General features: G+C 40.5%; 1 protein-coding gene across 11 annotated transcripts in view; it reads left to right on the top strand.

The window, feature by feature from the left end:
- SH3KBP1 (SH3 domain containing kinase binding protein 1) overlaps positions 1–16,297 on the top strand; it is a 404,503-nt gene that overhangs the window by 322,421 nt on the left and 65,785 nt on the right. For all 11 annotated transcript variants that reach the window (XM_034434094.3, XM_034434130.3, XM_034434103.3 and 8 more), the window contains one exon: positions 1,932–2,007. In XM_034434094.3, the coding sequence (XP_034289985.1) occupies positions 1,932–2,007 (76 nt within the window). The remainder of the gene's footprint in view (positions 1–1,931; positions 2,008–16,297) is intronic.

A 16,297-nucleotide genomic window follows, 5' to 3' on the forward strand; every position in this document is an offset into this window, starting at 1 on the left:
GTATATATGTATTTCTCCTCAGCCCGTGTTCTGCCCCAGCTCTGGATTCCCGAGGATATTGACACACACCAACGGTCCTTATCAAATTTATTAAGTAGCAAGAATAAACCAAAGTCCGGCAAAGGTTGGCAACCAGCCCAGAAAACAAGATATGATAAGACTTTTCCAAAAATGCTCTGATGATAATTACAAGTTGTTTCCAGCAAGAAACTTACTAAAGGCACATGACTTAAATAGGCTAAGGGAGTGGCCAATTATCCTCAAGCCTTACTCTTGAGGAGACCTCCTCCTCCTGAGTAGCCACTCCTGCCTTTTGGCAGCCCTGCGTTTGCGAGCATTGAGAAGAGGCTCCTCCACTTCGCTCTCTCCATTTGAAGGAGCCTCTGGAGGTTCTGAAGGCCCTGGCTGAGTCTCTGCCTCTGGCACCACATCCTCTTCAGCCTCCTCTCTGTCCGACGCAAGCGCCGGCTGTGCAGGCTGCTGGCGTGACACCCCACCAGCCTCCTCATCGTCGGGATCAGCTACGATCTGCGCAGGCCACTGGCGGGCCACAACAGCCGGGTATTTTCCTACGTAAACCAAGATTTTCAAAATGCTGCCATAGCTCACTGAAATCACATCCACTTTGAAAATCTTGGTTTATGTAGGAAAATACCCAGCTGAGGAGAAATACACATAAAGGGGCGGCTGGTGTCTTTGGCTCCAGGCTTTGGTTTGGCTCCGAGTTTGAGGTCTTGCTATGTGTTCATGGCGTGTGTCAATTATGTTATCTCTTTGTTCATCATTCTGCTTGCTCTTTGCCTATAAGACCATTAATCTCTTCCTTCTGTCTTTTTCTTTATGTGTACTACACGTACAAAAAACTTGCTCTCTAATAATACTCTTGATATAATATGGCTAGTAAGGGCTAGTTTTTAACTTTCCCCACAGGATGTTTCATTAAATAAATCTCTATTCAAATGATGAACCTGGTTCATACATTTTTGGTCAAGTTAGATTCCTGCTGTAACTTCCATATTTTCACAAACACTTCATGTACCAACCCATATAAACTCTAAGAAAAGCAAAACTTAATCAATGCACTGCATTCTTTACTGCTATGTAATAACGAAACAAAATCAAGAGAGATGAGTTAAATAAAATAAATGAAAAAGCTATTTCATTTCCTTGCATATGGTAGTTTGCAACTACTGTATGTTATCTAAATTCATTTTAAATATATGTTATGCTACATTCTCCAACCCCAAATATAACAATTCTATTTAAACCTACATGTTTGAAAATGAGATTTTGCAGACAATGCCTTGTCATTTGACCATACAATCTTGTTTTACTTCTATCTCAACAATAGCTGTAGAATATTTTTATGAAACTAGATGTTACAGTAGTTTTCTCATCGTTTAGTCAAATCTCTCTTCTCACTTTCAAATAAACATGAAAGGTGATTGATTAATCCTGGTTTTTAAACAATAAATTTTATGGAGTAAATTAGAATGTAAATTATATTACATTATATTAAATTCTATTTAAACAATGTTATTTTTACTGAGAATACTGAGAGCTTAAATACAGTTAATAAATAATCAAGATAAAATATAGTTAATAGTTACTTTGGACAAATGAGTATCAAAAAAACCTTAATATGATTGCAAATACGATAATTTACTGAGTAGCCTCAGTGATATGGGTGGCTATATAACTTTGATTGATTGATAATTTCTTTTGCACAAATATGTAATAAAATCACAAAGAAACAAGAACTAGTTAAATATATTTGTTATTTTAAAATACGTTTTAGTTAAAATAACTAAAGACATTGTGGCAGGTAATGAATTAAATCAGTTACTTCATATTTTCATTAACTATTATGATTTGGATGAGCAAATGAGTGGTGTTATTTTTTAAATGACTAATTATTTTTATGTTTACAGACAGTTGGAAAAAGAATGCCCACAGCTACAACAGTCCAGGAGGCAAGAAAAATTGAATTGGATAGCAGAACAAAGAGTAAGTCTTCCTGGTTTTTTTATTACATTCTGGTTAAAGAAATTTGGGGACACACTATAGAAGTGCAAACTACCCAAATAATGGTGACACTCTATGAACAGGATAACATCAGAGGGAACTGCTTAATTTTGCAAAATTTTATATAGGAAAATCTTTTAATGCAGTGAATTTTCTGGTGAGAAGGAAATATTGAAACTTGTGAGAGATTTTTGGACTTCTGGTTGACGTTGTGGCGGTACAGACACAGAGGAGGGGTCTCCATGTTTCCTGTGCTGAATTCTTAGTGTTTGTGGGCTCTGGAGGGAGCCAAAGCCACCCTTTAGGGGCGGTGAAGCAAAGAGGGACATATGAGGTTGGGGAGAGTCGCATCTCTCCTGTCTGGCCCGGGGTTCTTTCTCCCTCTCAGCCACAACAAGAAGAAGAAGCAGCCTAAAGATGGCTGCTACAAAGCTGGGACAACTGAAGAACAACAGCTAAGAGAAGAAGGTGAGCCGTGTTGGAACTGGGGGAGAGGATGTTTCTTTCACTTTAAATCTAACCCCAAGAAACAACTCAGAATCATTTGCTCAGAACTATGTGTTAAAGCGGTGTTTAAACATTTTAGGGGCACTCTGATGAAATACCTAACCGTAAATGAAAGGCACAGCAAAGAAAATAATAGATTTTGAAATAAACAGAAAATTTGACTCCTAAACTGGGAAGAAGTGATATTGGGAAGGCATTTTTAAATGTTGGAATTATCAATTTACAAAACTTCTTCTGCTTTTACAATTGTTTTATAACCAAAATGATGGACTAGTAAACTGAAATCTAAGTGGAGAGTGCCACCTGCTGACAAAAAGGAAAATTACAAGTCTTCCACTTATATGATAGACAGTGAAAGTTAAAATTCCATTGGATTATTTTTAAAATAGTATTTATTGAATCTTCCAACATTTAAAACACAAAACACATATTTACACTTATAACAGCTTTTCCATATTGGTATCCATATCTTTTGTAACAATCATATTTACAAAAATTATATTTATATACATCACTATCCTATGTTATATCCTTATTTAAATTATAATAATATCTACCCACAAATCAATATCATATATTTCTTATAAATTTTCCATTCTATATATTATACTCTTTACGGCTTATACCTTAGGTTTTATGTTTACTCTTGAGCCAGGAATACCATCTATTCCAAATTTGGTAGTACTCAGATTCTTCCCTCTCCTTCATTTCCATAGACAGTCTATCCATTTCTGCACATTCATAGATTTTCCTTATTATCATATGGTCTGGAGGAGTGTCAGTCTATTTCCAATTCTGTGCTAAAACAATTCTTCTTGCCGTTAATATATGTAACACTATGTATTGTAATTCTTTCCCCATTTTCCCATCAAAAATACCCAAGAGAAACAATTCTGGCTTCAACTCTATCCTCTGTTCAATTATCTCTTCCAGCCACTTTCTTATCTTACGCCAATACTTTCTGGCCTTGGGACAGGTCCACCACATGTGGTAGAACATTCCCTGCTTGTAGCCACATCTCCAGCACTTAGGCGATCGGTTTGAGAACATCCTGGCCAATCTGGCTGGTGGTAGGTGTCAATGATAGAACAGGGTTTATAGAGGTTCTCCTTATAAGCAGCTGACATCGTTGGTTTGTAGTTTCTCTCCCATAATTTATCCCAATGATCCAATTGAATACTATGTCCACAATTTCTTGCCCAACTAATCATTGTCTCCTTTACGTTTTCTTCTTCCATTTTAAATCTTAATAATAAATTATATGTTTTTGTGATCATTTTCCCTCTGCTCCTAATAATATTTTGTCAAGTTCCAATTGATCTCCATAAATGCCGTATTGTTCTCGATCTTTTTTATATTTTTATATTTTGTTCTAATTTGCAGGAATGGCCACCAATCAATTTTTATTCCTTGATTTTTTAAGTCTTGCTCCGATTTTAAATTTCCTCTTATAGTTCCGAATACTTTACCACTTTATTTATGTCTAATACATTTGGATAAATTATTGCCTCCATTGTTGATATCCAAATTGGAACTTTCATATAATGGTTTTTCTTAATTTTGTCCTAGATATTTATCAAAGCATTTCACACTAGATGTCTCTGGAAGTATGTATGTGTTTTATTTTTTCCTTCCCAAAGGAATGTGTGCCATCCCAATTGGAGATCGTGACCCTCTAGAGTTAATACCATCTTGTTATTTAATTGGACCCAGTCTTTAAGCCACATTACTGCTGCCGCTTGATAGTATAATTCCCAATCAGGGAGGCCAAAGCCTCCTTTGGTTCTAGAGTCCTGTAAAAGTTTAAGGTTTATTTGGGCTTTTTTCCCCCAACCAAATAAATTTACCTATTATTTTATTTAATTGTTCAAAGAATGTTCTTCCCAATCTTATTGGTATTGTTTGGAAAAGATATAACAAATTGGGTAATACGTTCATTTTTATTGTCGCGATTCTACCAATCAAAGGTATTTGTAGTTTTGCCCAAATATCTAAATTCTTTTGTATCTGTTGTACCAATTTGTCATAATTGTCCTCTTTTATCGTGGAGCATTTTGCTGTTAGCCAAATTCCCAAGTACTTCACTTTTTTAACAATTTGGATCCCCAGTTTCTCTTCCAATTCCTCATTTTGCTTTTTTATTAGATTCTTAGTATTTTGGTTTTTTATTTATTTATTTTGAGCCCCGCCACTTTACCAAATTCTTAAATTTCCTGCACTAGAATGGTTCCCGTCTCCAAGGGGTCTTCCATAATAAAAACCAGATCATCTGCGAAAGCTTGAACTTTGTATTCTTCCTGTTTGATTTTCAGTTCTTTTATTATTCAATTTTGTCTAATTTGTATCAGTAATAGTTCCAGCAATAGTATAAATAAAAGGGGGGACAAAGGACATCCCTGTCTTACCCCTTTAGTTATAATAATCTTCTCCATTGTTTCCCCATTTATTATTATTTTCGCCAATTGATTCGAATAGATCACTCTAATCATACCCGTAAATTTTTCCCCAAAGTTCATAATTTTTATGAACTTTATGATTGATAAGAAAGTTCCAATTTAAATTATCAAATGTTTTTTGATAGCATTTGATAATTTAATTGAAAGCAGTTGGCATTAACAAACATTAATGCCAGCTGCTTTTCCAGATGCGCCTCATAATATTCTAATGAGTTTATAATAATCCATCTATTATTCCTTATATGTCTATTAGGCAAAAATCCATTTTGGTCTGAATAAATAATTTCGTTTAATATTTTTTTGGCTCCTTCGGCCATTATTGCCACAAATATTTTGTAATCAACATTAAGTAGCGAGATTGGCTATAGTTCTTAATTTGTTGAGTGTTTGTATCATCTTTTAGGATAAGTGTTATCAATGCCTCCATCCATGTCTTTGGAAGTTTTGCCTGTTCTAGGGCATCATTGTATATGTTCAATAGTAGTGTTTCCAATGGTTTTTGAATCTCTTTGTAGAATCTCTTTGTAGGGGATATACCATCTGGTCCTGGGGTTTTATTGTTTTTTTGCTTTTGAATTGCCGCCTTTATCTCCATCATCGTAATTTTATCATTTATCATTTCTTTTATTTCATCCAATATTACGAGGAGGTTCCTATCCTTTAAATATTGCTTAATGTTATCTTTATTCTCTATTCTCTCCTGGCTATAAAGAGTTCCAAAGAAATTTTGGGCTATTCTCTTTTTATCCCCCATCTGATGGTATATGTTCCCCTCTTCATCCTGTAATTGTGTTATTAGTTTTTTTCTTTGTCTTTTTTCAATTTATAGGCCAGCCATCTCCCTGGTTTATTAGTGTGCTCAAAATATATCAGTTTTGTCGCTCTGAAATTTTGGGCTATTCCTTCCTGGGAAATAAAGTTTATTTTATGTTTGGTCAATTCTTTTTCTTCTCTAATTTTCTCATTTGGGGCTTCCTGCATCTTACGTTCCAATTCTTCAAGTTTCTCCTGTAGCTCTCATTGTTGTTCCTTTTTTTTCTTTGTTCCTCCTTGTCCCATATGCTATTGTTAAGCCTCTGATGTAGGCTTTGGTCATATCCCAAAGATTCTGTAGGGTTGTATTTTCATTTAAGTTGTCCTTTAGGAAAAAATCCAATTCTTTCTCCATCCATTGTACATATTTTTTCTCTTTTAACACCCTCTGGTTCATGGTCCACGTCCCTCTCATTTTTTCCTTTCCCTTCCATTTCAATATCAATGGGTTATGATCCGCCCATGTATTTGGTATTATCTCTACCTCTTCTATATTTTTGCTTAATTCCAAATCCATCCATACCATGTCTATCCTGGACCATGAACCATGTGGGTTAGAGAAAAAAGTATACCGTCTTTTTTGTGGATTCAATTCTCTCCAAACATCCTTTAGATTCAGCTCTTGCATCATATCAAAAAAAGTGGTCGGTAATGTTTTCTTCTTCTTATTTTTTTTCCTCGGATGTAGTCTTTTTTTGGATCCACAACCGCACTGAAATCTCCTAATAAGCAAATATTTTCCGGTTCTAATTCTACTATTTTCTCATGTAGTTTATAATAAATTTCCCCTTGTTTAGCATATGGTGCATAGGTAACTGCCAATAAGATTCATTTTTGTCTTATTATTTGTCAGGGCATTTATTAATCCCATGTTTGGCTCTGGGACTAATCACCCTGGTTTAATTAGAGGAGATGAATCGAGGCTCCTCTTGTTTGCAATATTCTGAAAAAGAAACACGAAGAAAGGTTTCTAATAAAACTCATTTATTTGTTATAAAGAAAATAAAACACCTCACTAACTAAGAAAGATAAATTGTTACATTTTGGCAAGCGAGATCTCCTGCCGGTCCAGCCGGACCTCTGGCAAGAGAACAAAGGAAAGAGTGTGTGAGAAGCAAGTGAAAGGAATGTGGGTGGATGCACATGCGTAGTAGCTTCTGATAACAATTCTTGGCAAGGTACGGAAAGTCAGATAGTCCAGAAATAATGAGTTCAGCTGGCAAATAAAATAACGCAGTGACATTCCCCTTCTTTTGCCAGTTGAGCGAATATCAGTTCATCATCAAATAAGGCACATCTTCTCACGCAGATACTCATGTTGAGCTGCTGGAAGTGGTTTGTTGAGCATATCAGCAATTTGATCATGTGTAGATACATATTGCATTTTAACAAAACCTTTTTTCACTAAATGTTTTATGTTTTGATAACGGATGTCAATGTGTCTGGACCTAGAACCTGTAAAATGAGATTCAGAAATATAAACCACCGATTCATTGTCTTCCATCACGGTGATCATTTTAGGTATCTCAGTAATTTCTTAATACATGTCCAATGAAACTGTTTTGCCTTACCTACGTGTCGAGACAAGAGATTAACACTAAGTGCAATGTCGGGTCTGGTCCAACTACTAATGTACAATAGTGACCCAATGACTGAATGATAAAGTGTTTGATCCTCGAACTCAGGACTTTCTTCTTGCGTCAAGTTGTGAAAATCTGTTTGCATGGGTGTCTTTGTTGTGTTAGCATCCTTCATGTTGCAATGATACAAAACTTGTTCAATTTTATCTTCTTGTGAAAGACTAAACCCCTTCTGTGTTTTTTCAATCTGAACACCTAAATAAGTGCTAATGTGACCTAATGATTTCAATGTGAAGAATCTCTGCAAAGCTTTGGCAAAAATTTCACTCATTTGCTTATTTGGACCAATATAAACAATATCATCAACATAAACAAGAACTATCTCATATGCATTGTTAGATCTTTTTGTGAACACGCACTCATCAGTTTCGGACTTAATAAAGCCCATTGAATTTAGTTTGTCAGTAAGACATAAATACCACATTAAACCAGATTGTTTCAGACCATAAAGACTTTTGTTTAGAAACCAGGTATCCCCTTCTTGCTGTCGGAATCCTGGAGGACTTCTCACGTAGATCTCTTCATCTAGGTCTGCATGCAGATAAGCCGTGTCAACATCAAACTGGAAAACTTCTAAACCAAGGATAGTTGCAGTTGCTAAAGCAATTTTTACACTCTCAGTTCTGACTGTCGGTGAGTAAGTATTTGTGTAGTCCTCAGGATAACATTGAGCGAAACCCTGAGCTACAAGTCTGGCCTTGTACAGTGACTCACCATTTGGTTTCCTTTTGATTCTGTAGACCCATTGAGTGCCAATGACCTTTTTGTTTGCTGGAGGTTTTGCAGGTGTAAATACTTTAAGTTTCTTTAGACTGTCCATTTCAACCTGCATTGCATCATACCATTTGTCTTGCTCTGAATCAGGGAGCTGCTTGATTTGTGTGAAATTATCAGGTGGAAGTGTAACATTGCAAATCAAAGGCAAGGGTGCTTTTGTCAGTTGCCAAGAATATCGTTGTGGAGGGATTCCTTTTGTGACCCTCTTGGAACGTCTCGGAACAACTGTCCAATCTTCTTCTGCTTCGTCCTCGTCCTCACTTTCGTCGCTAGCGTCAGCATCCGCGGCTTGCGAAGATGGAACATCGGGTTGAGAAGAATCAGTGGAATCTTGATCATCAATCTGCGTAGCACCAGCAGTATCATCTCTGGGAAATTAAACTCCAGGATCATTGGAATGAATCCTGGACCAGTCAATATCTTCTTCAAAATTAGCAGATTGGGAAATCACAATTACATGTTTAGAGTCAATAAATCTGCTCCATTTTGAGTTATCATCAATACCCATAAATCTCAGTCTCTTTGCTGCTGGACTTCCTTTTCTTCTTTGAGCTACGGGAATGTTCACCATAGCATATGAACCAAAAATATGGATGTTTTTAAGATCAGGCTTGTAGCCATACAACATGAAGAAAGGAGTCTGATTTGTTACACTGCTCCAAGTACGGTTGACAATGTAATTTGCATACTTGATAGCTTCACCCCAGTATATCATATCAAGGTTGGCGTCTTCTAGGAGACAACGCATCATGGTTTGCAGTACCTCTCCGTTGTGAGCCGGTGTGTCAGGGGCCGAAGTCTGATGAATAATTCCATTCTTACGCATCCAGTCCTGGAAACGCTGAGACATGAACTCGGCACCACGATCACTCTGGATTCTGGCGATGCAAACTTGGTGTTGGGTAGAAACAAGGGTTGCAAAGTCTTTAAAGATCTGAAAAGTCTCTGATTTTTCTTTCATAGGATATACATATCCATATCTAGAGTAATTATCAACAATTGTTAGAAAATATTTTCTACCACCAAATGATGGCGGGAATGGACCAACTATGTCAATGTGAACCAAATCAAAAGTGCGTGTTGACAGGCGTGTAGCGTGTTTGGGAATGGCTGCTGCTTTGGATTTGGCCTTTTTGCATACAGCACAATCCAAAAACACCTTACACCCCTTTAGATCCAAACCTTTTGCGAACTCCGGCATCTTCCTAAGAACACGGAAACTGGCATGCCCCAATCTTCTATGCCATTTGTGGATACACCTGGAATGCAAAGGTTTACCAGTTAGTGAATTCTCAACATTAATATTTTTATGCGGAACCTCAGGCTTGCTCTGAGCAACCTGTTTACCAATTCTCTTTTTGTTGGCTTTAGGAGCCTTTGGAATAGCAACAGGATCTCTCTCTGGAGCATCTCTCTCTGGGCCTGTGCTCTCCCTTTTTGGAGTTTGTATACTTGCCTGTGTTTGCAGTTTAGGCTTTGGCTTTAAGTAATAAACACCACCAATTAATATGGTTTCAGCAACAATATCTCCATCTTTAACTATGTAACTTGCTTTTTCAAGGTGGTGAACCTGGAACTTTAACATTCTAGACAAGTGACACTGACTAAGCAAATTACTGGTTGCTGTTGGTATGTAATAAACATCAGGAATGAATGCATCGAGCTCTTCAACATAAACAGTTCCTTTTCCTTTGACCTGACAAGGATGATTTGAAAAAGAGTAAAGTTCATGTAGTTCTGGTTCAGGCTCGTGCATTTCTGTGAAAAGTTCCTTTCTGTAGGTAACATGCAATGCTGTACCACTGTCCAAAGTCCACAGGAGTCGTCTGTCGTACTCTGGTTGAGGTTGTGGATCATTGGTTAAAGCCAGTGTGGCGAGTGGAGTTTGTGGATCACGCCGGGGACCACGACGACCTTGTCTTCCGCCTCTGCCTCTGCCTCTGGAATCTGTTCCTCTGGGCTGGTACGTGACGGGAGCTGGAACTCGTTGGGGACAATCCCGGGTGGCATGTCCCACACGATTGCAGGTGTAGCATCTTGGCATCCTTGGAGCGTAGGTCCTTCCTTGGAAGGGGCGCCTAGCTGGAGCTCTTGATGCGGGTGGTCCTCTCAAATGTGGCGTGGCCAACATGAATGCCTCTTCTTCAATTAAAAGTCTACAGACATTGTCCACTGTGCGTTGAGCAATAGGGACTTGGTTAATTTTTGTAACAGCATCTTTCCATTCATAATTCAAAGAGTTAATGATGATGCTGATCATTTGAATATCTTCAATGTTATGGCCTCTTTCTCTCAATTCTGTTCTCAGACCTTTCAGTTTGGTCAAATGCCCTCCAATTTGTTCACCGGGTTTCAATCTCGAACCGTGGAGTTTAGACATGAGTAAACATGAAGATTCAATTGAGATAGGCCTGTAGCAATTTTCCAATTCAGCCCAAATTTGTCGGGCTGTTGTATTTGGTGGAAAAGTGACCTGCAGTTCAGTATCCATGGACATCAATAATGTTGTACGAGCTCTTATCTCTAGATCTCGTATTGCAAAGTCCCATGGTTGTGCAGGTGGGTTAAAAACCATAAAATGAGTGCCTTCTCTAAGAAGCAATAGTGTAATCTCACTGACCCAGGCTTTGTAATTGTGTCCTGACATTTTTAGTTTTGACTCACCAGTTAGTGGAGAGACAGAAAATGCCTGGTAAGGAGCCTGCACTTGATATGCTGGCTGTGCTGGCAGAGGTATTTGCTGTGCCTGTTGTGGACCTAAAAATGGTCTTGGTTGTGCCATTGGAGGTGGGCCAGGAGGTGGCCCTCTTTGCACTTGTGGCTGGGGCACATATGCAGGCATTTGTAGCTGCTGTGGCTGATGCACTGGAATCTGCTGTATTCCAGTTGCCATTTGTGCTTGATCTGCAATATTGGCATGACCTGCTGGAGATGCAGTTATTTGCCTTTGCTTCAAAAAGTGTGCCTGTGTTCCATCTAAAAGGACACCAACACCACCAGGGGGTGTTTGAGTTTGGGCCTGTGGAAACACTTGTGGCATTTCAGCTTCCTGTAGTAAATTACTTTCGCCAGCAGATGGTGCTGCACCTTTAGCTTCGGGCAGCTTTGCAGTTACAAGAAATGATTGCGTGGCAGGTTTATATGTAACTTGATCAGGGAGACTTTCATGTGACGTATGCAGGGCCCTCTGTCTTAATTGGCCTGACACAAAATCCACCAGGGGGAGTGTCTTTGGCTCTGAGGAAGAAGACAATATGGCGCCTTTTGAAAATCTTAAGTTATCTTCCTTATCTTGCTCAAGCATAGATATAGCCATTTTTGCCTGGGATAGCTCCTGTTCATAGAATTTTATACGGTCACAAAAGGCTTTCATAGCCAGCTCATCCAGGGTGAGCTTAGAGCTTCGAGGAGAATAATGAATTGTTTCTCTCTCTGCGTGGGAGGAATTTTGCTCGGTAGTTTGCTTTAGCCTTGCACCGAGCGTTACAAATTCAGAAGGTTCTGGGAAGACAGATTGAGAGCTGGCATAATTAGAAGGGGGAGTTACTGACCTCAGTCGTAGTGCTTCTCCTTCAAAAACAGCTTCTGTCTTATCTGTCTCCATTTCTGTTCCCATGGCTTTTTCTTGTTCCAGGCGTGTGGCTGTAGTAAGGGGCTGGAAATCTGAAAATCTCCTGTCTGCCACCTCTTCGTTGGAAAGATCAATCAAATCATTTACAAAGAGTGGTCTTAGTTTCATTTTGCCTTTTTTCTTCTGTTTCGGCATCTTAGCAAAATAATTAGCGTACCTCAGTAGCTAAAAACTAATTACCTATGCCTTTGTTATCAGAAATAACAAAACAAGGAAAAAAGCCATAAATCAAACCATCCGAGCTACCAGTTGTCAGGGCATTTATTAATCCCATGTTTGGCTCTGGGACTAATCACCCTGGTTTAATTAGAGGAGATGAATCGAGGCTCCTCCTTGTTTGCAATATTCTGAAAAAGAAACACGAAGAAAGGTTTCTAATAAAACTCATTTATTTGTTATAAAGAAAATAAAACACCTCACTAACTAAGAAAGATAAATTGTTACATTTTGGCAAGCGAGATCTCCTGCCGGTCCAGCCGGACCTCTGGCAAGAGAACAAAGGAAAGAGTGTGTAAGAAGCAAGTGAAAGGAATGTGGGTGGATGCACATGCGTAGTAGCTTCTGATAACAATTCTTGGCAAGGTACGGAAAGTCAGATAGTCCAGAAATAATGAGTTCAGCTGGCAAATAAAATAACGCAGTGACATTATTACTTCATTTAATAAAATTCTCCCTTCCTCATCTGCGTAAATTTGTCTCGGTTGTAGCCAATCCTTTATATATACTACTACCCTTCTCTCTCTCTTTCTCTCTCTCTCTTTTTGATGCAAGAACTGAATAAAATTTCCCCAATTTGGGGGCTTTTAAAATGTGTCCTTGCTGTCTTTTAATATGAACTTCTTGGAGACATGTAATGTCCATATTTTGCTTTTGAAGTTTGGAGAGAACTTGCCTCATTTTAGCTGGAGAATTTAAACTATTTATATTAATTGATATTAATTGAATTTCTTCTTCCATATTATTGTTTGCTAATAGTCCTGGTTCCTTTCCTTGGTCTTATTTCCTGTTACATCCTCATCCTCGACCTCTCTCTTTCCTGCTATTCTCTTTCAATCCTCTCCTGTGCCTCTGTATCTAACTCCTTTTCTTCCAGATGTTGTTCTTCCTGGCTTTTATCTTCTATCTCTACACCCGGGAGTCCATTGGATTATTTTTAGCCACCCTATGAGTACTGGAGATACAAATATGAAAATGAGGAAGTGATTCAACTAAAGAGACATTTGAATATTATACTAGAGGATTGAATTTGTAAAGAGGACATAAAGGGGCTTTTGATAACCTCTGGGACTACTTAAATGGAACTGATTGTTAACCTATGAGACATAAAGAACTGGGACTAGTGTACTCCTTGAAGGGTAATTCAAAAACTGAATAAATAGTTCTTGGACTGTTGGATAAAAATCAATTTAAAAAAAACAAAATAAGCTACTTAGAATTTGGGAGGAAAGTTTAAAAAAAGTGTGGCAATTAAAGTATTGAAGCGGGCAAGGATAGATGATTTTCTTGTTTATTGTTGTTCTGATTCGCTTTTCCTTTTTCCTCTCCTTTTTTTAAAGCATAGCAATTAAAGTATGAAGTGGGCAAGAGATGGTGGATGGATGATTCCTTTTTTGTTGTTGTTGTTCTGAGTTGCTTCTCCCCCCTCCACCTCTATTCTTTTTTTTTCTTTAGGCAGGTGACATGATTAGAAGTTAGACAGCAAAGAAAAAAAAAGCTTCTTAATAAAGGGTGACATGATTGAAAGCTAGAATAAGTGATAGAAATAAGGGGAATATTAATGTATATGTTTTTATTTTATAAAATGAAAGTAATAATGAGAAAATGTGGAATAATTGAATAATGATAGACTGCAACCTAACATAGATGAGTATTGTTATTAGAAACACATAAGTTGATTGAATGTAATAATTATGTTGAATCTGATCAGCTTTATTTGTATTGGAATGTATGGCGCCCAGGCATTGATTTGACATTTTTATATAAGAAAAAACTTTTTTAAAAAAGAAACTTGTGACAGATTTTAACATTTTAAAATGAAACAAGTAGGAAATAATGAAAAACTTTCTTAGCTCAAATGTATAATGTCATGGGATCAGTGGTGGGTTGCTACCAGTTCGTGTGAACCATTGGAGGAAATTTGGCCAAGGTCGCTAAACCGATAGCGATGGCCGGCTGGCCACACCCCCGAACTGATCTCCCAGATGCCGTTTGTTCGCCCCGGCTGCCATGTTCTTCACACATGCGCATCCCATTGTCTTGCAAGTCCAATGGGATGTGCATGCGCGAAGAACATGGCGATGACGGCAGCAGCTTTTTCTGCCAGTACTTTTCACCAGCCTGCAGAGAAAGTAGCTGGCAAAGAAGCCTTTTTGGAGGCTTCTTTGCCAGCTGCTTTCCAGCAGCGGTGGCTGGCTGGGGGACACCGAAAACTCCAGTCAGCTTGCCTTCCGGACTCTGGACCAGCTGCCATGGAAGGTATGCAGGCGGTGGTGGGGGAGGAAGTGAGGCTAGGGTCAGGACCGCTAAAGAAGAGTCAGGCGAAGGGAGGCCGGGTAACCATGCCGGCTGCAAAGCGATCGGCCCCTTCTGCTGCCACTGCTGCCTCTGCCTCTTCCTTCTCTCTGCTAACAGAAGTCAGAAAGGAAAAGGCAGTTGCTTGCTGGGTGTTTCTCCACGTTTCCATCCCAAGTCAGCTGCAGCCACCACGTCCCATCTGCCACAAGTATCTCCTTCCCAAAAGCATGGGCCGGTGTGTGGGCAGGGGAGGGAGGGCTGGCGGAGGGGTGATACCAGTGGTGGATGGACTGATGCGCATGGGGAGGGAGGGAAGCATACAGGAGATTGTAGCACCAGAGCCCTTCCCATATGTTTCCTGAAGCTGGCCTGGCCTGCGAGGGAAGCACACGGGAGAGCCTAGCTGCAGTTTACTCGTGAGCACCATTGTCTGGGAGAGGCAGGGAGAAAGACCAATGGTGCCCACAAGTAAACTGGAGATTAGAGGCAACAGCCAAGAGCCAGGCCCGAAAGGAGGCCAAGCCTTGCCATGTTGCCCCCGAAGCAGCCCTTCGGCCAAATAAGCAGGTCCAGAGTGGGTCTCCCTTCCAGAGTATGCTGCTTTCCTCATTTAATTTTGGAGCCACCCAGGCAAGGGCAGCCCCCCCCACTCCCGAGCAGTGATCGTTGTCATGCGAGCCAGCCCGTCTAGCCCAAGCCCATCAGGCGCTCCTGGCCAGTCCCCCAGGGGACGCAAGCGAAGGAACAATTGCCCTCTGCCAGCCGGCCCGAGCTCACCTGCCCAGTCACGATGTGGGAGTTCCTGGCCCCCCAACCACTCCCTGCCCTCTGGAATGGCAGCAGCAGCTCTGGAAGAGAGCAGAAACAGCCTCATGTTGTACTACTCAGCTGCCTCGGGAGTGAGGGGGATAAAAAGGCCAGCCGGCAGCCCGAAGCATCGCTTGCTTTGCTCTCCCATTTCCGCTCTTGCAAGTTTCACTGTCCTTTCTCTTGCTGCGCGGCCCTCCCGATCTTTGAGACTGCAGCATCTCCCTAAATGAGAAAGCTGGCTGTAAGACGAGGGGAGCTGAGAAAAGGCAGTGGAGGCAGGTGAGCAAAGCAAGCGAGTGAACCTTTACCTGCCAGCTGGCCTCTTTATTCCCCCTTGCTCCCGAGTGAAAAAGAGGGCAGAAAAGAAAGCAGAGGGGAGGGGGCAGGGCGCCCCATGCGCACGTGCCTCCCGGGCTTTCCCTGTATAAGCTGCCTTTAAAGCGGTGAGTTAAAAAAACGAGGCGAGGGGAGAAAAAAAAGGTGATCTATCAGGGAAAGCCAAGCAGTTGCTGCTCCGGGAGGACATGCGCCATTTGGTTGCTTTTGCTTCCCCTCTGTTAAAACCCACGCCTCGGGAAAGAGAAAATTCAAATTTTTAGTTAAATTTTTAAGGGGTTCTAGGGAGGGGGAGGGTTTGATTGGAATGCGGGCTGTGGGCATGGTGGATAGCCCACTAAGGGGAGGGGCGGGCCTGTCAAGGAAGCACGGCGTGGGAGGTGGGGATCCCGGGGTCGATGGGGGAGTCAGAGTTTGTCCGGATAGTGCTTTGAACATCACTACTGTGAGTGGGAGGGGTAGATATGGCGGGAGCAGGGGGCCATATCGAGTTAGGGGAGTGCACACCCGCTATTTACGAGCGGAGGCGCGCTCCGGCCCCCGAGGCTCCACCCATTCCCCAGGTTGCACAGACCCTCAGGGCCCGGCCCTCCGGCTGATGCTGTGCAATGCCAGGTCCGTAGTAAATAAAACCCCCCTTATCTGTGATCTTATTGGTGAGGGGGGAGCAGACCTGGCAGGTATTACGGAGACCTGGTTGGGCCAGGAGGGGGGGTTCCCCTCGTTGAAATGTGCCTGCCAGGTTTCCTTGCATTCCATTGGCTGAGGTCACAGGGCAGGGGTGGGGG

This window comes from Pantherophis guttatus, chromosome 5, assembly GCF_059756535.1.
Source record: "Pantherophis guttatus breed Tessera chromosome 5, ASM5975653v1, whole genome shotgun sequence".
Taxonomy (NCBI): domain Eukaryota; kingdom Metazoa; phylum Chordata; class Lepidosauria; order Squamata; family Colubridae; genus Pantherophis; species Pantherophis guttatus.